This window comes from Python bivittatus, unplaced genomic scaffold, assembly GCF_059951505.1.
Source record: "Python bivittatus isolate LINGU-HERP-01145 unplaced genomic scaffold, Pbiv_v1 ctg000700_np1212, whole genome shotgun sequence".
In the NCBI taxonomy this organism is placed as follows: Eukaryota; Metazoa; Chordata; class Lepidosauria; order Squamata; family Pythonidae; genus Python; species Python bivittatus.
This window is the reverse complement of record NW_028277098.1, coordinates 69,587,871-69,615,229: the sequence shown is the minus strand read 5'-3', so window position 1 is coordinate 69,615,229 and position 27,359 is coordinate 69,587,871. Positions and strand designations below refer to the sequence as shown.

The following is a 27,359-nucleotide window of genomic DNA, read 5'->3' as shown; positions in this document are numbered from 1 at the left end:
GAAGAAAAGTGCCCCCTCCCCTAATAAATAAAAGGGCACTGAGAGCCATAGCAAACTTTCTTCATCTATGTATAATTCTGTTTAACAAACAAAAGGATAAATGAATTCCATGTATCTGGAATTAAAGTAGGCTATTATTTGAGGACATAACACACTGAATTTCCAGGATCATTTGCAGAAATTTGTCTTGCACTGCTTCTATAGAGTTGTTTTAACAGGTAATTATCTGACACTATAAGTGCAGTGGCATTGTTCCAAACACCCACTTTTTATGATCTGTGACAAAAAGGGCTATAAACCCCTTGGCACATTGTACATTCCTTGTTAGATTGGCTTCCTCCTCTTCTTCTACTCCAGAGTTCATTTCTACTGAGTATTGTTTTAATTGCCCATTATGTGATCATTGTTCATGCCTGACAATTGGTGCTTTCTCTACGTGTAGATTAGTTGCGCAGCCTGCTCTGATGGTGGGAACCCAGAAGTGGTACTATAAATTAAAACAATGATCTAATTACCGAACACAAAACAGGATTGGCACCCTATTAACAATCTGCAGTTTAGAGTGTTTAGGGCTGCAATAAGCTAATAAATAAAACTTGTTCTCTCCCTTGTGCTGAAAGCAGCCAGTGTAGCAACCAATGGTATTGCTCAGCTTCAGCTCGGTGTTGTGACAAGCTGTTCTGCTGTGCTGTAAGATTTCAGTGCCATCCCCCTCCCCATCACCACAAAGAGCTTCACTTTTTTACACCATGTCCCTGGAAATACCTCCACTACCTGAAAAGCACAGCACTAAAGGGGTTAAAAAAGCTTCTCTGAAATATGCAGGGAGGAAATCAGACTGAATTGGGGAGGAGAATCACTTGTTCAGCACACGCCTTGACAGTAACTACAGCTCTCAGCCCTCAGATGCAACGAGACAGTCAGAAGGCAGTGGCCAGCGTCCCTGGCCACTGACCACAGCCAGCATCCCTTGGGTTGACTCTGGATAGGGAGGCACTGCAATGGCACCAGTGGCGTCCTGGGATATGTGACCCTGTTGTGGTGATCCTGCCATCCCACTTTCGTCTTTCCTAGTCACTCGGGGAGGAGGCACAGGGAGATGCAGTTTGGAAATGAGTGCTGCTAAGGAGGAAAGCCAGTGTCAGACGGCCGCACGAATTGTCACTGACCTATGTCGCCAGAAGAGCCTGCCCCAGCTGGACCTGGAAACCTGCAAAGAATTCCTCCTCTTTCCAGACCTGAATGGCCCAGAGCCAGGTACAGTACCCCTGTTCCACAGGGAAGGACTTTTATCTCTTTGACTTGCATTCAAATTACAGTCTGGGAGAAGCTCCCCCCCCCCCCCCCCCAGTAATGTAAGCCTCATGCCAGCATCCTGTTTACCACTTTATCCCAGCCCTTTGTCTCCAAATGCAGGCAAGTTCTGTTTCTTGCAGACACACATTGCCAGGGAGTCTGAAGAAACCTGTTGAAAACAAGTTCTCTAAGTAATGAAAGAAGAGGAAGGGGAAGGGAGAGTATGTGATATGGGCAGGAATTTGAATTGTCATGATGGAGAAATAAAAACTCTGGCACCAAAGCTGCACTATAACAAACAAACAAGCAAGCAAAACACCTTGTAATATTTGTTGCCAGATCAAGAGTAAAATACTATTTTTAAAAAAACTGGAATAGGGTGGGGAAAAGCAGTAGATATAGCTCCAGCCTGCTGATAAGGAGAAGAAAAGAGTGATTTTTAAAAATCTCAGCACATGAGAAAAACAAGAACTGGTCAATGCTTTGACTCAGTAGTGATTAATTTAAGTAAGCAAAAATATCATTTACCCCTTAAACTGAACTTAGCTTCTGAGGAAGAAGTGAATAAGGTATAGTGGCATTCCTTCTAAAAACTAATTAACACTCGACTTTTAAACTGTGAGATTAGAGCTGACTTGACGTTCCAAACATTATGGCAAGTTAAAGCAATCAAAGGCTTTCTTTTTCTTTTCATGCCAGACTGTCGTATTCTTAGCATGGTTGTTCCCTAGATATAGAAACCTACTTAATTGATGGCTTAAATGTTAATGGAAAGGCATAGGAGGCTATACCTATTAATAGCTATTAGCCATGATAGCTAAGGAATATTTAGATTGTAGGCTATATTTTTCATTCCTGGAGTATTTAGACAAATCATAAAGGCTAATACCTTCATAAGAGACTCTGTTTATGAAGTTCCCTGAGGGAACCTGACTAGTAGTCTGAACCAGTTAACTTCATCTGATAGGGCTGCCTTCAGTTCTTAAAGCAACATTTTCCTCTGTGTCTTGAAAATTGCATATAAAAGTGATTACTAGTGCCCACTTACCCCAGGAAATTTCTGTGCCATTTCCAGCTACAGCTGGAAGGGGTTTAGCCTGTTGAAGTATTTGTTGTCACAGCACTGGCACATAGATCGGAATCAGAGTTCCTTGTTGGAATTGCCTTTGACAAGCCCTTAGGAAAGATTGGTTTCAAAATCAGCTGTAATAGACTGGAGGGCAACGAGGCTGATTTCATGAAGTGCAAATCTTTATGCTGCTTTATGGCTTATTGTATCTTTCCTCAGCAAATAGGCTCCAGGATTTACTAGGAGGTGAGTTCCTGTGATCCCAGGAATGAAAATTAATTTTTCAGACAGGTGTGCTCACACCTTTCCCAGGCTCTATGTATTCAGGATCCCCTTAGCTATATTTTACTCTCTAGTGAGAGATTTGCATTTCAGATACTGAACTGTGGGGGGGGGGGGGGTTCTCCTTTGCATTGTGTAAAGTAATAACAAATGTGAATCTTGGCATCCAAAACAGGTTCCAGGGCTGGACCCTGCTCTTGAAACAAGAGAAATTTCTGAAACAGGTGTTTTCTGAAGCAGTTTCCACGTCAAAGATTTTTTAGGAAGACTTGATAAACTTTATTTCAGAACTGCTCACCTAAACCCATCTTCTCAATATAATTTCAGACTAGTTGTATCAGGACAGATGCCGTGATTTCAGCAGGAATAATATGAGTGCTGAGGTTTATGCTGGAGACAGCTCTTGCTGTACAGCGAGCACTCGTTCTGCTGTTCCCAGCACGTCACAAACAGTGCCTTGATTCTGATGAGCTAACCATCAAATGACTCATGCATAGTCTTCTAGTGATGGCTATGAAGTTCATAATTACCTTTCTAGGAATATCAATCTGTCTTTGAATACAGGTACCTGAGTTCTCCCATGCACCTGTGTTCATACTATTGCTATAGTATATTCTAGAGAAGAGTCTTTTATATCTCAAGGAATTATAAACTGAATCAAGATTTGCGTTTTTGCAGAATGTAGAAAGGATATGAAGTCTCAGTAGGTTGGAGAGGAGCCAGTTCTGCTATGAAAAATGCCTATCTTATGTCATGTATAATTATCCAAGAATGAAACTTGTGAAAGTCGGGTGATATGGAGACTTGCACAGGATCTTAAAAGTAACTCCTTGGAGAAATCTAGGATTTGCGTAAACAATTAGCTCATATTTTTTGAGTCCAGTTCAGAATCCCACTGTATTCCCAATGGCGTCATTGGAGAACGATAAGGCTTCTATACTTCTTTTCATGCCTGTAAACTTATGAACTCCCCATAAGCTTTGCCCCATTCAAACCTTACCTTGAGATGCCAGTAGCAGGAGATTGCAGCAATATTCCTCTGGTGCCTGGACTGCTGAAAGGGTATCATCCTAATCTTCAGAGATACGAAGGGCCCAACTATATTTTATGTTAAATGCATAGTGCAAGGGATTGGGACCACTGACTGAATTAGAGACACTTAATCCTTCCACTCTCCATGCTCTTTCACCCTGCCCAGCCATATAAATAATAAAAAGAAACAGAGCTTACACGGTTCACAAAAACATTTATTTATTTTATTTATTTTTAAGCCCTCTGACTCCTAAATGAGTCTGGGTGGCTTACAACTAAAACATCAACATATAGAAGAATACAACCCACCAGGGCAGGAATTGCAACAGAGTAGGTGTGTTTCCTGGGTCCCAAAGAGACATTCTTTAACTGACAGGACCCAGAGCGTACCCACCCTACTGGATTGAACCAGATGGGCAGAAATGAGTGGAGATAAGCAGAGTTCAACAATTAATTAAAAGCAATAACATTAAAGTTGGGGACGAGGTGGCACAGTGGCTTAATGACGCTGAAAGTTGCCGGCCAGAAATGGTTGACGCTTCAGCGGTTCGAGTCCAGCCTTCACGTTAACAGGGTGAGCTCCTGTTTCCTCCCCAGTTCCTGTCAACCCAACAGTTTGAAAACTCACGTGAGTAGATAAATGGGTACTCTCACTCCGGGGGGAGGAAAAATGCTGGCGGCGCCTTGCAAAAGGAGTCGGGAGCAGTTGCCGATAAGTGCGAAACCGCGTTCGCCCGAAAAGGGTGCGAAGCAACGGAAACCCTGCCTCCTGCGCTCGCCAGCTGGGCTCTGCTCTAGGAAGGAGGCACTGGCAAACCACTTCCGAAACACCTTGCCTTGAAAACTGCAAGGACTCGTCCAAGCAGTCACTGCAGAGTCGGTAACGACTGAGTGCAGATTAAAAAAAAACAAAACATTAAAGTTACTACTCTCTCATCCACTTTTAAAATCTTGTTATACAGTATATTTCCCTACCCCCCACCTGCTTTTGAAATGCAGCCTGACATGCCAACTGAAGGCTCATGAAATCATCAGCCCAATAAAAGTTGCATATTTCTGTTTTAGTTCAAGAGTAGGGAAGTTTTTCAGATCACATGCATTTGGTATATAGTCCCAAATTTTATATAGTCCCAAATTCAAAAGTTGTAGATCCACTTTACTTCATCCATGTATGTATTCATTCATCTATATATATATTATCTCTCTGCCTCTCTTTCATAGCTGCCCACAAATGCACACACCTCCTTTTTCCCATTGTCCAGGTTTTTCTTGATATGTGGCAATGGGGGGAGGATTATGAAGAGATTTATGAAGAAAATCTAATTTTCTTCAACAGTGTCAAAGAGGGAGATGTTCCATAAGAAGCCATCACTTCAAGATCTCTAGGTGTGTTGAGTTGGTGGCTCCTGACACATGCCCACATTGATTGATTGATTGATTTAAAGGATCTGCCTGTATTCAACAGAGTTCAAGTCAGAACAAATAAAGAGCTTTTGTTATAAAGAAATATAAAACAGAAAATAAAGCAGTAATAGAAATATTTACAATATTAAAACTTCAATGTATAAAGAGAAGGAAAGGTTATTAATGAAGTAAATGAGCTTCCCCCAGAATGGTGCTCTAGAACCTAAGTACAGTCATCAAAAAAGACCCTTCCCTAGTTCCAACCAAACCTGCAAGAGGATCATGGAATACAGTACTTAATATTTTGATTGATTAATTATGTGGCATCAAGTCAGAATGGACTCTTAATGACCACATAGATAAACTTTCTCCAGGATGATCTTTCCCCAACCTGGGCCTTTAGGTCTTCCAGTGGTGCACCCATTGTTGCTGTAATTGAGTTCATCTACCTTGCTGTTGGTCTTCTTCTCTTTCTTTCCACCTTTCCCAACATTATAGACTTCTACAGAGAGTCTTCAGATAATGTGCTCAAAATATGATAATTTCAGCCTGGCCATTTGTGCCTCAGGTGAGAACTTTGGATTGATTGATGACCCATTTGTTTATTTTCTTGGCTGTCCATGGTATTTGGGGCCCTGAGTGTGTGAAAGGGCCTGTCTCCTGGCTGTGCTCACAAATGTTGATTTTGATACCTTCCTTAGCTCCTATGTATTTTAATTTTAGTATTGTTTGTTATAATTGTTTTAATTTTATTTTAATATTGTTCACCACCCAGAGTCACTTGTTTGGCGGCCATACAAATAAATAAAATAAATGATCAGGAGTCTTCTCCAACATCAAAGTTCAAAAACATTAATACTCTTTCTATTCTGGTTCTTCAAAATCCATCTTTTGTTTCCATAGAGTATCGTGGGGGAAAACATTGCCTGCACAGTTCTGCATCTGTTAGCCATAGTGGTGTTCTCCAGATTTGTTGCCATAGTTTGGCTGCAACCTTTACTGATTCTTCTTCTGTTGCTTGCCATGTTTCTGTAGATATTCCATCAATTTCTGTAGCTTCCAATTTGGTAATGACCAGAATGTTGATCTAACTTCATCTTCTGTCCTTGTAAATAGGGAATATCATCTACGATACCTTGGGTGTAATATCAGTAGAAGAGAATATGTGTAGCTCAGGGTTGAACTGTGAAGTCCCTGGAGTTCTCTGAGCTTGGCTGTTTTCTTGCAAATGTTTCCTTACCTGGCTAGGTAACATTTTCAGTGCTAGAATGGAATGGGGTTTGCTCTCTGTTTATATACAGTGGCATGCCCTGCCAGTGTTGGTGGGGGTGGGGGTTTGTTTTGTTTTTTCCTCTGGTAGTTCCTTGATTAGGGTATTGTTTACTGCTGATTGTATGTCTGGTGATAATCTTGGTGTTAGTCTCTGCTTATCTGGGTGATGATTGCTGGTGAGGAGATGTTCTGGTCTTTTGTTTTCCTTTTTATTGTCTCTTTTGAATAGTGTGTAGATGTTGTTTATCTCTGTGTGCCTGTTGATGGTTGCCTTGTCTGAATACCAAGCTTCCAGGAATTCCCTCACATTTTTGGATTAGCTTGGTCTAAGATGCTGACAGTTTCCCAGTTGAAACTATTGTTAAGTCTGTCCATGTGTTGTGAGAGTAAGGAGTTTTCTTCATGTCTTCTGACTGCTAGCTGGTGTTCATGTATGTGCTCTGCTAGCCTTTTGCCTGTCTGTCCTACATAGTGGTTGTTATAGTCCTTACACTGTATGTTGTAGATGACTCCTGTTTTTTCTTCTTGGGCTACTGGATCTTTTGGTTTGCTTAAGATGTTTTGGAGGGCTTTAGTTGGTTTGTGTGCTATGGAGAAGCTATGTGGTTGTAATAGTCTGTTGGTAGTTTCTGAGACGTTTCTGATGTATGGCAGTGTTATCCTTTTCATAGCTTGTGTTGGTTGTGTTGTTGAGTGGTCAGGCACTTTTTGATAAAGTTGCATAGATATCCATTTTGTTGGAAGATGTCGTATAGGTGGCCTGTTTCCTTTTTCTGCTGTTCTGGGTTGCTGCAATGTGTTTGTGCTCTCTTGAATAATGTTCTTACACAGCTTCTCTTGTGGGAGGTTGGGTTGTTACTTTGGTAATGGAGTACTTGATGAGTGTGGGTTGTCTTCCAATAGACTTGGGTTTCTAATTTGCTGTTGTTTCCTCTGCTGATGAGGATATCCAGGAAGGGTAGTGTTGTTGTTTTCTTCCTCTCTGGTGAATTTTATTCCTTTGAAGATGTTGTTGATGGTTTCATGTGTCTTCTCTAGTTGTTCCTTTTTTATTATAACAAAGGTGTCATCTACATACCGGATCCATACTTTAGGTTGTATGTGTGGAAGTCCTACAGTTTCTAGGCGTTGCATTACAAACTCTGCTATGAGTCCTGACAGTGATGATCCCATGGGTGTGCGTCTGTTTGTCGGTATATTTGTCCATCAAACTGAAAATAGGTAGTGAGGCAGAGGTTGATGAGGTCCATGATTCTGGGTATTTCGATCTGGGTGTATTTGGTTAGGTCGGGTGTCTTGTGTAGTATTGCTGATACGGATTCTTTCGCTAGTTCTGGGTTTATGGATATAAAGAGTGCTGTGACATCAAATGAGACCATAATTTCATCTTCATCCTTGATTTTCTGGAGGCACTGTAGTGAGGAGTTAATAGAATATTCACTCTTTTCTGTGAGATGTCCAAGCTTTTTTGTCAGATGTAATATCTCTACTGTACAGAATTTCAGTATCCTCTCTCAATCTTTTTCCCTTGGCATTGCTTAGCAAGTTAATTCAAAACTGGAATCTTTTTCTGAGTTTGGAAATCTTTTGAAAGACTTTCATTGTTTTTCCATGTCTGTTTCAATCATTGGTGTCTTTACAGATGCCATTGTAATACTGATTCTTGTCTCTTCTAACAGCTCTCTGAAATTCTTCATTAAATTTCTTTAGACCTTTGTCTTTCTTGGCTTCAGCTTTTCTTCCCTTCTTAGGCAATTGCTAGCTTGTTCTGTCATCCAGTTTGCTTTAATCTGTTTTTTATTTGGTATCTTTTCACATTAATTCTTAACAGTTCTCTGATTTCATTCCATGTTCCTCTCATTCTTTGTTAATGAGGTTCAGGAATTCAAAATGATTTTTGAAGTTCTCCTTGAAAATGGTGGGCATATGTTCATGATCATACCATGGAAACTGGTTGGCTTTGTTCTTCTGCTTTTGCTTGAGTTGGACTCACATGTGAGCAGTTTCTAATCCATTCCACAGTCAACCCCTGATCACATCTTTGCTGTTATATCTGAACTATTCCACCTCCTTGTGCCAATAATATAATCAATTTGATTTCTGTATACTCCATCTGGTGATATTCATGTGTATGGATATTGGTTTTGTTGTTTGAATACTATCTTAGCAATGAAGAAGTCACTGGATTGGCAAAAACTGCTGAATTTCTATTTCCTAGGCCATACAGTTCAACTATGAACTGTATCCATTTCTTCTTAATGTTTCCGACTTTGGCATTCCAGTCTCCAACCACAAGCAGCACATTTTGCTAGCATGTTCTGTCAATTTCATATCGAACTTGATCATAAAACTTGTCAGCCCCCTCTTCTTCTGCATCAGTGGTTGGAGCATAAACTTGAATAATTGCCATATTAAAGGTTTGTTTGTGAAGTCTTATTAATATTATTCAGTTACTGACTGCACTGTGCCCAAGTACTGTCTTTGCTATATCCTTCCTGACTACAAAAGCAAAGCTGTTCCTTCTTTATTTTTCATGTCATCTTTCATACTGTTTACTATTCATGTCCTGAGTAGCAAACTGTATAATCTTCTGAATGAAAGTGCCTCATTCCAGTCCATTTCAATTTGCCGAAGCCTGAGATGTCAAAGTGTAGTAGATTTATTGCATTTTTCACTGTGTTGAGTTTCCCCATGTTCATGCTTCTTATGTTCCATGTTCCCATGTAATTCCATCTTTGCTGCTTCAGATTTTCTTTTCCTGCATAGCAACATCAGTAACTAGACATCCCAACATCTTTAATCTAGCTATGCCATAAACATCATTACTACTGTACTCAGAAAGATCCTGATTTCTTCCTCAGCAGCATATTGAGTACCATCTGATCTGAGGGTGCCATCATCTGGCACTATATCCTCAGTCACTTTATATTGTCTATCCCTGCGGTTTTCTTAGTTTACTATTGCCTTCTCCCATGCAGTAAGAAATGCTGCTTTGCCTTTGTCACTAAAGTTACCATCTGCAGTCAGCATCTTCTTATATTGTTGCTGCCTGACATAGGTGCCTGCTTGCTTTAGCTGGGTCACTGGGATGACCTTCATGGCTTGGGTGACTCTGCTGGGAGTATATATTCTTGGGATACACTCCCAGGGTTCTTCCCAGAACACTTCCCACTACTGCCCCCAAGAATAGACAACATAGCAGGACTTCAGGGGGAGTACTTAATATAAATTCAATTCTACTTCTTCCTAATTGCTTTTCAGCAATGTTTCAACAGTACTAAAGGTCTTCAGCATAGAAACAAACAGACGTTTCTTCATTTATCCTTTGTATGTAGAGTATGTAGAGTTCTCTTCTATATCCTGAAACTTTTATCTCCAGCATAAATTGGGACATTACTTTGTCATCACTGAAAGGAGACCAAGCCTCTTGTTCCCATTCCTTCAAAATGCATATACAAATGCCGACTATTTTCTTCCATAGCTGATTGTTGTGTTGTTAAAATAAGTTTATTTCATCTATAAAAGACTACATCAGTGTATATATTATCCTGGCTGTTTACAAAAAAATAAAATAAGGTTCTATGCTGTGTTGAAATATTTTTTCTAGCTGGACTACAGATAAAATCAACCCCACCCCCACCATTATTCTTTTCTTGCTTATTTGTAGCATGTCAATTGAGGTAGGAATTTCATAGTTCAAATATTAACCTCTTAACAGGAGGTTAATATAAACATATTTTATACTAATATTTTAGGAGTTACTAAATTGTTCACTGTAAGTATAGTAATACATACCTTTGAAGTTATTTGTAAAAAGCATCTAACATCATAATCTGTAAAGATATCTGTTAGTAATTCCCAAATGTATAAAGCTGGGATTGAATAAGATATTATAACTTATGATTTCCTAACATTGATTTTCATTAGTCCTTAACAAAGGAACAAACTAAAAAAAATTATAAAAGTGATCTGTTTAGTGAAGATATGGCCAGGAATATTGTCATGCTCTTGAGAGCCAGTTTGGTCTACTAGCTAAGGCTCCAGGCTAGAAACCAGGAGACTGAGTTCTAGGCCCACCTTAGGCATGAAAGCCAGTTGGGTGACTTTGGGCCAGTCACTCTCTCTCAGCCCCCAGTGTCAGGCTCGGGTGACAAGCCAGTTGGTCAATTCCTGTTGCAACCAACAGATCAACATTCTTTTGATTCGAAAAAAGCAGACCCTGAATATGTGGGAAAAATGCTGGGAAGAAAAAAAAATTGTCATGTTCTAATACAAGCCAGGAACAAAAGTAATACATCACTGCATGTTATTTATGCGGCCTTGTATCATTGTCTGCCTTTAAATGTTGTGGTTGAGAGTGAAATGGGGCATGTGCTTAATCCTTTTTCCACCCACAGTTTTCCCACTCCAGATAACTCCACCCCACAGCTTCTCTCCCGTTTTAAGCTTATTATGAATTTCAACATGTATTATAAACCAACCCTGCAATAACATTTAAAATAAGTGGAGTTGTTATAATGTTTGTTTTCATTTGGAGGGTGACCCATCCTTTCTTTTATTCTTCCGAAGGAGAAATGGCATGTGGTGTTTGCTCAACACTTACTGTTTCTACTGGAACCCAAAACAGGTATATGTGGGAGAAGCAGCAGCTATCTTGCAAACATCTCTAGACAGACTTTGGCTGGAATAGGGAGAACCAACCTGTGGGCTTCTAAATGTTTCTTAATTAATGCTCTCAGGGTTCCTCATAACTGGCCATGCTTCAAGTTAGGCTTTGTAGTTCAGCGGCCTCTTCATGCTCTTTGATCTTAAGCACTAAGATAAAGAATGTTTTGTTGCAAGGTAACCAAATCTTCTCCTCCACTGTGGACACTGGAAAAAGGTAATGGGAATGTGTCATGAACACAACATGTGACTTTGTATGCTGCCAAATAATCTATGGTTGTGCTGGTCTAGAAACTAAAGCTGATGGCATTTTTATATTACATGTAATGTAATCCAGTGGATTGCATAACTGGGGGAACTGACTTTCTTATCTAAAATACATAGTTCCAGCCTTATCAAATGTTCCGATGCTTGGCCTACAGAGTTATAAAACCTTTGCATCCTTTTGAACAGAAATGAAAATACACTTGAGTCTCCAGGGGCCATTGAACTAAAAAGGAGGATACATGCAGTTGGGTAGCTCAACTAGCCTACTTTCTTCTTTCCAGTTCCTGATAACCTGGCCTCAGGCTAAGAAGAACACAGGGAGACTCCCACAGGTGAATATTGATGATCCTGGAATGCCTGGCTGCACAACTGAGCCAGCAGGGCAGAATGAGAATATTTGTATAATGAGCCAAATGCAACCAATGGAAATTTCTTGGCACCTTTGCTACGATGATAAGAGGCTTCCTTCCATGACGGTCTAATGCTTTCCTATGTTATCTGAGCCTGCACATAGCATATCTCCCACTGGCAATTTACCATGTAAAACAGCTGGCAGCCAATCAGTCATAAGTTTGCATTTGCTGCCAACATAATAAAGCAGAAAGTAAAGCAAACTACAGCAGAGCAAGTCAGGAAGTTTTAAATATGGTAAAATGTTCTGCATAAGAAAGGACCAAGGCTAGGCTTAGGTGACTGCCTAGTTGAGGTTGGGCAACTCTTCACACACCTAACTCTCAATGTGAAGGTTGGTCTTAGGCCCCTGGAAGTGTTGGTATGGATCTATGGCTGTGTTGGTGAATGTACCATTGTTTAAATGGATCTTTCTCCATCCTCCTCCCAGCTGAATCACAAATTGCTGTTTTCAATATGCAATCTTATTTTAAAAAAGAAGCCCTACAGATGTGACAAAATGTAGGGTTTTTTAAAAAAAAAAAACCTGGGGAGTTTTGTATTTAAAAAACTCAAATAAGAACATGTGGTGCAGCACTAAAAGATTGTGACATATTTCCATCCATCTTTCTGCTTCTACTGTATGAAGACTTGGGATATTTCTCTCTCATTCTTTCACTTTCTTGTTCTTTCATTGTCAAATAATTTGGGGGAAAAATAATCTCAAATTAGATATTTAAATATGACTTTTCTATTTAAATAAAGATTTCCAAAACATAATTTGCAAATTTAAAGCTATGCCCCTTGTAACATTTGGTGACGTGCAAAATTAGGTGAGTAGCCAAATTCTATAATCCACGCAGTAGTAAGAGTTACAAGGGATCAATTCATTTTCTGCCAAAATTCACAGAGATTGAATTCCTTAGTCATCCATACTCAGTTATTGTTTGCCTTGCCATTTTCATTCTCCTTTTGTTTTTATCCATTGAAATTAAAAAAGGTTATTGCCTATTCACCATCTCTATTTCATTAGATCATTCACTTTTTGTACTTATTAATTTTGAGTTTTCTCCTGCATGCTTTTCTACCCAAATGGAATTATATGTGTGATAAATGTGTTAGAAACATGTGATAAATGTATGAAAAATAAAAACTTCTGGTAAGTGGAGGAGGATTTATATATTTATAAATCTACATATATAAGAATAGATCATCCAATATTAAGATTATACCAAAATTGCAAACCAACAGCTGCAAACTTCAGCTGCAGTAAGCTATGGCATAGATGAGCTTTAGAAATACTAGTGTTGGAAGCCTCATAGTATTTGTTGCATAGCTAGATCAGGAGAAAAGATACATAGGTGCAGGATTATGAGCAGGCAAATGCAAGCCATAGACAGACAAAAAAGGAATGAACACAAAGACTGCACATGGGGTGGGTCAAATTAGTAGTTGTGACTTTAATTGAAGCCCACCCCGTTTTTACATGTGTTGTGTAATCAAATAGTCATGGCCACCATCTCTTTTGACATCCCACCTCCCTGGCAGACAACTCCTGATTGAGCAGTATTCCAGGGTGTCACCTGAGGCCCAAGTCAAAGATGGGGAAAAAATACAAAAGGCTACTTCAGTACTCTGTATTCAACAGCTTAATAGACTTCGAGTGTTTTCTTCTAGCAGGGGTGCCTCATCTGAGGCCCCAAAGTTGCACACAGCCCTTCTAAGACTTGGCCATGATTCCTAGAGCTTCTCCAAATGTTGCTGCCAAATTGTCATATTTAATATGACAGAAGCACATGGGAAATAATTGTTCTAACTCTCCTTAATCCCTTAAATTCATATTCAATTTGATTAAATTTTAATGTTGGCCTGGCACCATCAATTTCTTTGTCCCCTCTCTCTTCCACTTATGGGAGTGCAACATTCACAGGCCAAGTGTGGCCCTCAGGCTGAAGAGGTTATAACTCAGGAAGAGTCACTGCATGGGGTTTCAAAATGTGAAGATGGCAGCTGTGACCATGTGATTAAAGCCCCACCCCCTTTTTACATGTGTCATTCACAGAACACTAACAAAAGAGGCGGGGCTTTGCTGATGCAGTTTCAGCTGCCATCTGGAGTCCCCTTCCCCTGGTAACTCTGTTCTAAGAGGTTTTGGGGAAGTGAGAGCAAGTGAGAGGCTGGAGGCTGAAGTGGTGCTCAGGGCTCAAATGCTGCAAGTTGTGGTTACTTGAATCATTCCATTCAAGGAAGAGATAAGAGGGAAAACAAGCAGGTTAAAATGCCTTTGCTGCAATGCAGGTGAAGAGGAGATTCAGTCTCCTGTTTGTTAAAACACAAAAAGCAAAGGACGCCCATTGGGAATGTTGCAGTAACAGGTACTGAGATAAATCCATACTACCTTGTGGCATCCACTGACATATAATCGGGGAGACCAAAAACACTAGGAAGTATTGAGCATGGATTGCCAAGCTGCCTCTTTTAGGAATAACAAGATGCCTCTGATATCAGGCTGCCAAAAAGACAAATGAGGGATGCATCCTGGTGATCTGTTATCAGCAGTGTGTGGTTAATTATGCCATTCAATGGACACATCAGTATTTGCTTAGATGGCATTTTTTCATTCACGTAGGGAAAAATGTTTTAGACATGAGAACAGGTCCTTATTCATCCTTTGCACTCTTTACAGATGTAATGTGATGTATCAAATAAATGATTTTCTAAAAAGCATACCGTATACTTTTTTCTTTTCTTTTCAAAGCATACCAAGATCAGAGGGAATACTCATAACAGTGTTCAAGAATATTGTTAATAATGTTAACTTCTCCTACTAGTACTTCTTTTGGTATTATTTTTATATAATAAAATTGCTAGCACTGCTACTGCTACTGCTACTATTGCTACTGCTACTACTATTTATTTATTCATATTTTCCCCTTAAAAATGAACTACATGGATATAAGCCAGTCCAGATCATGTAAATCTGATAGTATAAAGCCAGAGAAATATATGCATAAAGCCAGCATAAAGTAGCATCTGAAAAATCTAAGCTTCCCTATTGCTTTTTCCATCAACCAACATTCATGCAAAGTAGCTTTCAGTTGTTCCCATTTTACAGATGAAAGGATAGAAAACTGATTATTGGATCCATGGTTGAAAAATAATGGTTTGAGTGTAATAGTCTCTCCTTCTCGCATCTTTGTTTTTATGAGCTGACAATTTTATTAGACAAGTTTTAAGGGAGTCATGATCTCTTACACATTTTAAAAATCAATTTGTTGTATATTCTTGCTTTATTCAACAATTGTGCAACTTACAATTTGCAGTGGAAATAGTAGCTGTTGGGCTTATTTATGTTCACGCGTAACAATTTGTCAGTGATGCAGATAACAGTCAGTTTGTGAGTAAAATGAGTCAGGCTTCACTACTTCGTGAAAGCTTGCAAAATATCCAGCCAATGATAAACTTCGGACTATAAGTTTTTAAAAAAGGGTTAATGCCCTAATGGAGCAGCAGCATCTGGCAGGTCTCTGCCTAATGGGCTACCTGTTGTGGTGAAGATAAGATTGACTCCATCTCTAATAACAATGGGCACTGAGCCGTTTCACTCCTGGAGTTTGATATATTTGGGGCAATTCTATTAAACAAGGGATAAATCAAAAAGGTTCTTCAGTTTCTGAACATATTGATCTAACCATTTTAGGAATTTACAAGCCTCATCAGACTCATCACAGCGATCTGAAATGCTGAACTGGCGTTTCTGAATAAAGAGTAAATTGAGCAGAAGGTACCAAATGCAGGTGGATCAGATTTAATATTAGCTGTACTTTTGGATTTTCTGAGGCTGTGATATAGATTATGCATAGAATTACTTCGGCATAAATCTGAGAGGGAAAATGCAATAGGGTGTACTTCCATGGAATATGTTTAATATCCAGCAATGCAAATAACCAGAATAAAACAGAAAGTGCCCAGTAATCCTGATCTAGATTATACCTGTCTGGACCTGAAATTTGGAATGTAAAACTATTATGAAAACCCATTGTCTGAGCAGTAAGAGCAATGCACAGTCTTATAAGACCCTTTTATATGTGTGTGTGATTTTTTTTAAAAAGCCATGCTTCATCATAAGCTTACCAGATGCAAAAAAGACAAAATAAATGTATAATGCTATGAAAATTGCTACTGCAGATCCCATTTGATTTGCCTGTCATACTTTATGTTTGCTGCAGTATTTTTAGCAGATTCTGCAGCAGCAACATTTCGATTAGGTATGCACCAAGTTGTTGCTAGCTATTCTAAACAGATAATTAAGTCCATTAGCAAATTAAGGTACTTAGTGGTTATTGATACAAACATTTCAGCAAGTGTGTAGCAGGGGGGATTAGCTCCTTGACTAATTCAAAAGCTATATTTCAGAAACTACTTAAGATAATGTGGCACCAATTACTACCTCAGAACAATGGTCTATTCTGGTCTATTCCTGTGTTAAGGCTGTAAACTTGCATTCTGGTTTAGTGATACCTTGTGTTATACCATCATGAAGAAATCAATGATTCAGACTCAGAATAATCTTTTCTGCATCAATAAATACTGTATGTGAAAATGACTGGATTGCATTGCATGAGTCTCTGGCTCAGCCACAGATATGTCAGCCTCAAACTCCTGAGTGGCTCGAAAGCCCAATGCCCTTCTTACTGTGTGTCCTGGCCTGATTATGGTCTTAGAGGAAGCCAGTGAATAGTTGGGTACACAGGGAAAGTAGAAGAGGCACTAACTGTGGATTCAGCACACCAAGATACTAAAGGACCTGTTGAGCAAACTGTAGGAAGTTACAGACTGGGTTAATTTCACTAAAGAGCAGTATTCAGCAGAGACCTTAAGAATACAAAGATCAGGTGATACCTTAGCCCTGCTTCTGTTTGCTGCTGGCCTTAGCCTTAAACGAGTCCTTTGAGAATGTGCAGAAGCTATGGAAAAGTCAACCTCTGATGCTTGAATTCTGACATAATGGGAGAGCTGCGGTACATCCTCAGGCTAGGAAGACACAAAATGAGGGTCTGAGAAGTTCCCCAGAATGGTGTGTTTTGGAGTTTATTGTCCTAGAATCCTCTTTGGGCTCCAGATCCTCAAGATACAGCATTATGCTCCCCCCACTCTCTGGCTATTGCTAGATGTCCTAGATTTGCTTTCTTTTTAATACTTGGGCATTATGGCTATGTGTGCTTTAAAAATATTCTGGAAGATCTTGGGACTCGGCAGGATCCTAGTACTTATTAAGGAGGGCCATTGTTTTCCAGGCTTTAACCTGAAAAAAAAGTTGTAGCTGCTTTAAAGGTTGCGTTAAACTTCATGAGTAAATTCTTTAAAGCCTGTAAAATGATGAGCTTCTTTCATGAATAGCAGAAGCGAAGAGTTTGCCTGGGGTCTAAAGTACTATTTATGAATTAATTTTGAAGTCTGCACATTCCTATTGGGCATGTTGTTGTTACAGTTCTAAATAAACTTCAAACCTGTTTTACTATTTCATTACCTAATCAACCCGTAGGGAATGCCTTTCTGCAAAAGAGAAGGGTATGTCTAAAAACCAATTAATTGCCAGAAAGCAATTCAGAAAGCTACAATTTTCTTAGTTGTTCAGGACAACTATGATATTTAAACTAGTATGAAAAATGAAGAAACTCAAACCATGGCAAAATGAATGTACAGTTCTTGTTGTTATAGCATGCCTTGAATTGGAACAGTTATTACAACTTCCTTTGGTATCTAATTCCTTGCTATACTTGCAAAGGAATGTAAACGCATGTACTTAACCAGAAAAAGCAATCTCTTATAAAATGCAGAATGGCAGATATGTTCTACTACACTACTTATCAGTTACATCTTCCTTCAGACTAAGAATGAAAAATCTTGATATGTAGGATAGTGGTTAGGAGGAATTGTCCTATGAAGAGCCACTGAGGACTTAGTAGAGAGCTGTAGCTGTTCATGGACACAGCCAGTTCTGGAATCAGATACAAATGATTCTGCTGTTTCTTTGAATTCTGCTATAGTATTTTTGTCCTGTGACAGATTTAAGGAATTCATGGTTTTATACATGTAATTCTAACCGTTTTTGAAGCTGAATTATTAATTGTAATTTTAAAATATCTTTGTGAATTGGGATTGTCATCTTTTTAATACATTCTACCATGCTTTGGAACTGATTTCAACAAAGGTGAAATGGAAAAATACAAATAAATATTGGCAGAGGCTGAAAGCTAAGGATTCAGCCAAAGAGACACTTTCTGCATTCATTTAAAGGGAAGATTTAGAGAGGGGAGTAAGGGGATATTTTCAGTTTAGAAACACAGATATTCAGCTAAAAGCAGGTGAAAAGATAAACGATCAGAAAAGATGGATTGGAATAAAACAAACAGGTTTTCAGAATCCAAGACTTAAAGAGATGTATTTTACAAATATACAGTATCTGAATTGGGGTTAATTTTCATAGGATCTGTCCATGGCTGCAGTACAGTGAAACACTGGTTAAACATGTTGTATGAACACAGTCAGCATGTTGATACAACTGATGATATACTATGTCTCAGGACATGAGATTTTGACAGGAGGAAATTGCATGCTGAAAATGAATGCAATTAGACCATATTATACAGAATAATTCTGGTTCATATTATTTTAGGACTTCACATCTTACAATATAATGTAAAGAAACAATATTCTAGGCTTGACATTCCAAAGGTAATAAGACAGTAAGAATTTGTGATATGACAAAAATGTAATAAGGTTTGTCTTTTACATTTAGAAGGTACCAAGTTGCCTTTCCCAGGTGAGTTGGACATAAGGTCCCACAGTTGCCAGCTGGCATAAGAATATAAGAAAAGCAGGGTTAGATCAAAAATCCATCTAATCTACCACTGAATTCCCTCATAGTCAGATGCCAACAGGAGCCCACAAACAGGACATGAACAATAGAACCGTTGTTTCCATACATGCTCTCCAGCAACTGGGATTTAGAGACCCATTGCCTCCATTACTGCACATAAAATATAGTCATCATATATAATAGTCATCAATAGTCTTTTTTTTTTTTTTTGGTGCCTTTGAGTCAGTGTTGACTCTTGGTGACTGCTTGGACAAGTCCCCGCAGTTTTCTTGGCAGGATTTCAGAAGTGGTTTGCCATTGCCTGCTTCCTAAGGCTAAGAGAGAGTGACTGGCCCAAGGTCACCCAGATGGCTTTGTGCCTAAGGCAGGACTAGAACTCACAGTCTCTCAGTTTCTAGCCTGATGCCTTAAGCACTACACCAGACTGGCTCTCCCAATAGTCATATCCTCCATTAATTCATCTAATCCATATGCTGCTTAGAATTATAGTAAGTATAGGTACAGGAAAAAATATTTCAGAAGTTATATAGAAGTATAACAAGTTAAGTATAACAAAGAATACTGTTGAATCCAAACATAGGTCACATTCTTCTCCCCATAGTGATCTCCAAACAGTCACCTTTCCAGTAAATCCACCTTGGACCCAATAGTCTTCGATAACTATCAACCAGTCTCCAACTTCCCTTTCTGGGGAAGGTTGCTGAGAAGGTGGTCGGTCTGCAACTGATGAAATGAAATGAATTATCTAGACCTGTTTCAGTCAGGTTTCAGGCCCAGATTTAGTACTTAGACAGCTTTGGTCACACTTGTGGTGTTGCATCCATCCTTATGCTCCTTCATCTCTGCATGGCTTTTGATACCTTTGATCATGGTATCCTTCAGAGCTCCATGGGTGGGGATTGGGGGCACTGTTTAACGATGGTTTTATTCCTTTCTCCACAGCCGGTTTCAGTTGGTGCTGGTTGGTGGGGAGAGATCATTCCCCAGGCCCCTCCTCTGTGGGCGGCCACAGAGTTCTATTCTCTCTCCCCTCCTTTTCAACATCTACATGAAACTGCTGGGTGAGGTCTTTGCCAGTTTGGGGTTCAGTGTCATCAGTATGTTGATGATATCCAGTTATATCTTTTGACTCCAGACCAGCCAGTGAAGCTGTTGAGGTTCTGTTCCAGTGCCTGGAGGCTGTACAGGTTTGGATGGGGAGCAACCATTCCTGGCTCAATTCTACCAAGACCAAGTGGCTGTGGTGTTTGTACCATCCAGATCTTGGTATATTCCACCTTTCACTTTGGATGGGGTAGCACTTCCCATTCAAGGGTGGTGTACAATTTGGGGGTCTTCCTGGACTCACAGCTCCTGCTTAATGAACAGGTGGCAGCTGTGGCCAGAAAGGACTCTGCACTGCTTCATCTAGTTGCACCAGTTTCACCCTTTCCTAAATCAGGGGCCCTTTCAGTCAGTCACTCATGCCCTGGTTACCTCATGGCTTGACCCTTGAAGACCACCTAAAAGCTCCAACTGGTCCAGAATGCAGCAGTGATAGGCATGCCTCAATATGCCCATGTTACACCTCTGCTTCACAGGCTGCACTAGTTGTCAGTTGTTTCCAGGTGTGATTCATGGTGCTGGCTGTTAACTATAAAGCCCTACCTGGCATAGGGCCTGCTTCCCATAGTATCTGCCCAGGCAATCTGACCTGGCAGGATTGATGCATTCTGGGTTAATCAATGCCATCTATCAGGATCCAAAAGTGTACCTTCAGTTTAGCAGCACGTGCCCTCTGGAATGAGTTTCCCTCTGAGAATCGAATGGCCCTCACCCTACTACTGTTTCTTTTTGTTATAAATTTTATTAAATTTTCCAAAAAGTTAAAATACAAGAAAGTAAAAAAAAAAAGAAGAAGAAAAAAGAAAAAGAAAAAAAGAAAGAAAAGAAAAACCAGTAAAGAAAAAACAGAAAAGGAAGAGTAGCTTCCGACTTTCCTAGGTGCAGGTATAAATGTAAAATATATTCACTTCTTACTCTAGTATCTAAAAATTTACATAATAGAAAATAATTTTTAGTCTAGAAATTCCTAGAATCAATCCATTTCAACAATAGATATGATTTGTACAAGATATTTCTATAGGTATAACATCAATTATCAAATCCCAAAATCAAAATTTTTTTGAGTGTCAGGCAAAAAAGTCCAAAAGTGATTTCCAATTAGAAACAAAGCTAGACAGTGCCCTCTCTTTAAGTAAAGTAGTCAGTTTCACCATCTCTGCCAGTTCCATTAATTTCAATATCCATTCTTCTGGCTGTAGGTATCTGTAAATCCTTCCATTTTTGTGCATATAACAGTCTCGCTGCCGTTATCATATAAAGAAGTAAATTTCTGTGTTGTCTTTCCATTTGTTTATCCATCATACCTAAAAGGAAGGTCTCTGGTTTTAGTTGCAAGTCTATTTTCAAAATCTTTTGAATCAAAATACATATCATATTACAATATTTCTTAGCTTTTTCGCAAGTCCACAATAGATGATAAAATATACCTTCACACTGATTACATCTGAAATTCCTTTATACATCTTTGACAATTTATCTGGTGTCAAATACCAATGGTACATCATTTTATAAAAATTTTCTTTTAACGTATAATTAAGAGTGAACTTTAACCCTTTATTCCACATATTTTCCTACTGGTCCAGCATTATATTATATCCAAAAATTTTTGCCCATTTAACCATTCAATGTTTAACACATTCATCTTCCAAATTCATCTTTAACAGAAGTTTATACATTTTAGCAATAAGATGTTCATCATTAATACACAAGGCGTATTCAAACTCAGTCTTCTCAGTGGTAAATTCATAACTTTTCTTATCTAATTTAAATCTTACCCTACTACTGTTTCAAACACCTTTGCTCTTTGCCCAGGCTTTTGACAAGGGAGAGTAAAGCCCCCTTTGTTTTCTTTTTCTTTGTTCCCATCACGTTTTTCATCTTTGCCAACTTTCCCATCTTTGTTCTTTTCTGTCTGGTATTGTTTCTTTTTTTTAAAATGTTTTTAACAATTTGTAAACTACCCAGATTCATTAATTTATTTCAGTTGGGCAGCATGTACATTTAATAAATAATATGATGATGATGATGATGATGATGATGATGATGATGTCCACAAATATACCCTGACAGTAATAATTATTTCCTGCTATTACTCCCTTGGTATTCAGTAACATAATGCTTTTGAACATACATATTTCATATAGCAGTAGATATTTTGTCTAACAGCTACCAAATGCCCCAACTATTTAATTAATGCCCACATTTTGTGGCAGTGAGCTCCATAAATTAAAAGCATTGTGTAATGATGCACTTTATTTTACATCTGCTCAATCTATGGTCATTCATTTTTCAATGAATGACTCAATTTTATTTATTTATTTAAAACATTTATATAGCTGCTTATCTTGTACCAAACTCTGGGTGCCTTACAACCAAGTTCTAATATCATACAAGTAAACTTCCCCTCCTTCCTATTTTCTCAATGTAAAATTTTATAAATCTCCATCAAAGGCTTGTGCATTTATAAGTAATATTTGGAGCATCCATAATAAAATAATAATTAGAGGGAATGTACTGACCTGTGTTCCAAGAAGAGATGAAGCATGGTCTTTCCTTTGCTAAACTGTGCTATTTGTGTCTTTTCTTATTTGAAATCCTAGTGACATATATCTTCACTGTGTTATATATGCCTGATCGTTATCCTACCGTTAATTGTAACTCCAACTGTATCATAGTTAACTCCACAAGGACTTACTTCTGGGTACATGACAGGAGCAAATATTGTAACTCAGTTTACTTTTTGGTATATGCAAAGATAGCCCCAAGGAACATCAGTCATTTGCCGCCAGTTACTGCCGGTTATTTTCTCCCTTCTTTCTCCTTCTGCCTGTGACCCCAATGTATTGGGAAGAAAACAGGGCTCATTTGCTTCAAAAATAAGTGTCATATTATTTCTTAAGATAGCAAATTCTCCAGCAAAATCTAGCTATAAATTCTGGGAACTGAGTTCCAGCATATCATCAGGTTAGGGAAGACTGGCAATTAGAAAACAATAAAGATCTTTCTGTAGAAACCCTTGAAATTGCAACACAAATAAGCAGATGTAAGAGTAGGGCAGGGAATAAATTCTCTATCTGGTAAGGCAAATTGCACCAGAATAAGTAAGTGTATGTGGACACCTGATGCGGTTGTGTTAAAATCATAAATACATAAATAATAGGCAGGTAATCAGATACAGGCATTTTGCATAAAAATGTTGAACAGCAACCTCACCAGTAGTAGTAGTAGCAGTAGCAGGCTTAAATAGTTAAAAGTCTCCATTAATGCTTACTCCTGGCTGTTTATTTCCTGGATACGATATTTATCTCTGGATGATTTATTGTAGAGATTGAACACTGCAGACATTTGAAATATTGGCTGCTTTGATGTAAAGATTCATTAGTGCAGCTTTCCTGATCTACTGCTTTCCAGATGTGCTGGATCTCAACTGTCATAATCTCTCAGCTATTATCCAGATACATCTAAGGTGTAATCTAACCTAATATTTCAACTATCCATTAATTTATTTCATCTGAATGAACTTTCCTTGTCCTGCATGTACTTTGCCAGTTGCTTGAAGGCCATTTAAAAAGCCAGCCTGCTTTGTTTTGATAGTTATAAGTTGCACAGAGCTTCAGTAGGGTATGAGGATGGTTTCCTGAGGCATTTCCAACAGTTGTGATGGGAAATCCTGATTGATCTGCATATCAGCTCCTACATTTCAATTACTTCCCTAATTCTAGTCCAGATAATGAACCATTCCACCCTTGGGGGTTTAATAGATGCAGACACGGGTCTGCTATAAATAGCTTGGATTAGTCATATAGTGGCCATTTAGATTTCTTTATGCTTCCAGTGCTTGCTTTGGTGGCCAAAGCGGCACTATGAATTTATAGACAGTTACTGTACTGACAATAATTGTCTATTGATTTCACATTTTATTGCTGAGTGTCCTTGCAGTGTGGGTATCTTGTATAAAAGTAGAATCACTATAAGCAGGTTTATATCCCTTAAGCAGTGAGCACTTTAGTGAATGCTCAGTACATAGCCAATTCTGTCTTGAAATGAAATATTAGAAATACGAAAAGTTATGTATTTGCTACAAAGTAGACATATAATAGTGATTACCATGCAGTGTGGTATCTATTGTATTTACAGCGTGAGTACCACATTGTAATGCAATCTGGCCCAGCAGGATGGGCATGCTTTGGGTCCCGTTGACTAAAGAATGCTGGTTGGTGGGGCCCAAGAGGCGGGCCTTTTCTGCTATAAGGCCTGCCCTCTGGAACACTCTCCCTCCAGAGATTAGGCTGGTTCCAATCCTGCTGGTCTTTCAGCAAGCACTAAAGACCTCATTATGTGCCAGGGCCTGGGGCCCTGAGTGTGTGAAAGGATCCATCTCCTGGCTGTATTAATATTGTTGACTATGCTGTTTTTCTTGGCTGCTCTGTATTTAAATTTTGGATTGATGATGTAATTGTTTTTATTTCTATTTGATATTGTTCACCACCCAGAGTCATCTGTTGAGGTGGGCAGCTTTACAAATGGATTAAATAAATAAATAAATAAATAAAGTGAACACACAAATATGTAGTATTATAAGTGCAGGAGAAGGTGCTTGGAAGGTCATATATATTTTACTTATCTGTAGCCCTGAAGATTTCTAATGCTTGTCATTTCAGTTCTTTTTTTAAAAGAATTGTTAGTTTCATATACCTGAATCTATCTCTGCTGCATGCGTTATATAGGTGGCAGATCCACTGAACTAGATGCTGAAACTACTCCCCCTAGTAAGGAAGTACTTTACATCACATTATTAAAAATTCTCTTTTCTTAGCAGCATGTGGAAAATATGGTCATTCAAAAGAACCATCTGGAATAAAGATGAAATATTGAGGGGAAAACAGCATCAGAAGGATAGGATTAGAATAAATCATATGCCCTGCCAGTGCCAGATGCCACACAGTTAATATACTCAGGCAGTTTGGCCCAAAGATCTATGGTAATGTTTGCATATATGAGCGTCAGAATGAATGGATATATGCTTCCATAAGTGTTGTACAGAGAGACTTTCATAGACTTTGTGTACTATGTAGACAAATTATCAGGAAATATGTGTGAACTTGATGCAACCTGAATAGGAAGTCAGCTATTTTCTAAATAGCCATTAGTACATTAATTATGAATTAGTTTGTACAAATGCATAAAGATTCCTTACTTAACATTCAGCATTGCTGTGGTTGTTATTCATTCTCAGCATTTGTTTGGCATCATGAACTTGCTTTGAAATAATTTTTATTCCCCAAATATCTATCTAGTACTAGTAATGTAGTCAGTCTGTCTGTGTGTCTGTGTGTCTGTGTGTCTGTGTGTCTGTGTGTCTGTGTGTCTGTCTGTCTGTCTATCTATCTATCTATCTATCTATCTATCTATCTATCTATCTATCTATCTATCTATCTATCATCTCAATATTTTTATACCATTCTACTTCTCACAACTTAAAGCAGCATGATATAAACTCTGATCATGTCATATCACAGTTTTACCTTTCTTGAGACTAATGCAGGCATTTTTAGGAAACACCATTAAAATGACAGCAGTGTGTTGTCTTCAGAACTATTTTAAGAATGGTTTATTCTGGACTGAAAATTGACTTTGCAGAATTAAAAGCAAATCAGTTTGTTTGCGTGGCCAGGCTACCACTTATGGGTGGACTGAACTGAATAATGACTCAGTGATAATGTTCTCTTAAAGCACACATCCCTTTCCTGTGGGATTTCAGGTTCAAGCTTCTGTTTCTAAAGATTGTATCAGTTTAAGACACTTTTCCATTCAAGGCTAAATTAGTTGACATGATGGAATCATAAGAGTCAGTTTTGATTTCCATCTACTTAACACTCTCTAGCACAGCTTTCCTCAACCTAATGCTCTTCAGATATGATGGCTTTCAACTTTCAAACTCCCCAGGTAGAATGGCTAACAATCTTAATAGATTAAGGATTAGCATGCAATGGAACCCAATGGGATTATATGGATAGAGTAGGTTTACCCCTAAAAGGAACGTATGTAGCCTCTTTATTGTATAGCATCCTGAAAGCCGTTTCTTTTCTGATACTAGTAAATGTCTTTCATTCCTAATTCTGTGTGTATGTATCTGCATTTAGAGGAATGCTATACTGAATATAATGGACACTTAGCCATTTCTGATTTTCAGATAATCTAGTTGTAACTTGGGCTGGCCTCATTAGTGATCTATGCAAAGCAGATTTGTATGTACCTGAAAAAATGTGTTTAAAATTACGCTGATGTTCCATGTTTGAAAACATGCAGTGTACATCTAAGAACTTCCACAGCAGGACCAGCCCTAGACAAATAGCTGCTTCAGATGATGATAAGAGGGGTCTTATTCCAAGTACAATTAACAGGAATGGCTGTTGAAGGCAGCTGGTTAGCTTCAGGGACATAGGGCAAAGCTGACTCTCCTAATACCACTGCCACTTGGTCACTTCTCTTTATACTGCCTATTCATAAAATACTGCAATGCAGCTGTGGTGCCAGTATGTGCATAGGAGCAAAGCAGGACATACCCCATAAATAGTGCCTGGAGGAATGTGTGCAATGGACCTCGGGGCACAAATCCAGGGTCTGCAGCCAAGGAGGGTCCCAAATGACCATTCATATGTTGGCAGGCTGGGACCATCACAGTTGACATTGCTTATTATAGCATCCTTTCTTTCATTTTTTTAAAAAATATATATACTTAGGTCACTGGCTGAGCAAGTATTCACTTATTTTATCTACTTAGAAACAACTTTGTGCTGATTCCCAAATAAGACACATTTATGGAAAAGATTCTCGAAAGACACTGACATTTAAATTCTGAAGTAACTTACCATAACTGGTCCATGTAAGCTTTCTGTTTCTTGGCTTGCTCGCTTGCTCATTCAGAATCTGAATTGTATTTTCTGTGATGAGTTGGGAAAAGCAGACTTGACAAACCATCCAACCAGTCTAGGCTAACAAGAAGCAAACACTTTTTGTTGGGCTCTGACTCAAAAAGTGGGGAGCAACAATCAGCTTGAAGAGTCATCCTGCCCCAAGCATCTGCTGCTTCATATTGTGTCAGCCTGCTTTCAAAAGCATCACTGTATATTCCTACTTATTTACTATCCCTCCCATAAATTGAGCCAAATGCTTTGGTTAATATTAGCACCAGGCAGAGGAATTATGCACTTTTGTAAATTCTCATTCAATTAGATGAAAGGGAATTTTCCTTTGAATTTTCTGTCAAAGAAGAATTCCTATCAGTCATGTGTGATATACTTGTACTTACTCAATTATGAGATGGACATGTTCTTTGTATGAATATCTTGTCTTTTGTTGCACAATAATCTACAAATACCAGTTGCAAACAAACAACCATGAAAGAGGGATATATCACGGCCTCCATCTTGTGAGCAGTCTAGAGGCTCTGGCCTGATCTACTATGCTTACATTCTTATTGATATGGAGCTTTCCTGATTTCCCACACATCAGTTCCACCCCAAGGAATAACATAAAGATTGAATTCCTTTATCTGGACTTTGCAATAGCAGTGCCGTTATTACCAGGACAGAGGAAGCCTGCTTTTAAAACATTGTTGGGGAATTTCTCCTTTCCCTGAAGACATTCAGAGAAAACGTCCACTCAAATTCTCAGTCCACAAATTTGGTGGAT

At 38.7% G+C, this 27,359-nt stretch overlaps 1 protein-coding gene across 4 annotated transcripts in view; it reads left to right on the top strand.

The window, feature by feature from the left end:
* The first annotated feature begins 887 nt into the window (after nucleotides 1-887).
* Nucleotides 888-27,359, top strand: part of SYT6 (synaptotagmin 6) — a 157,300-nt gene continuing 130,828 nt past the window's right edge. For 3 of the 4 annotated variants that reach the window (XM_088153511.1, XM_088153510.1, XM_088153512.1), the window contains exon 1: nucleotides 888-1,257. In XM_088153511.1, coding sequence (XP_088009637.1) covers nucleotides 1,113-1,257 — 145 coding nt within the window. In that variant the 5' untranslated portion in view covers nucleotides 888-1,112. Of the gene's footprint in view, nucleotides 1,258-11,568; nucleotides 11,620-27,359 lie in introns of all 4 variants that reach the window. The other variant, XM_088153513.1, reaches the window with a different exon arrangement.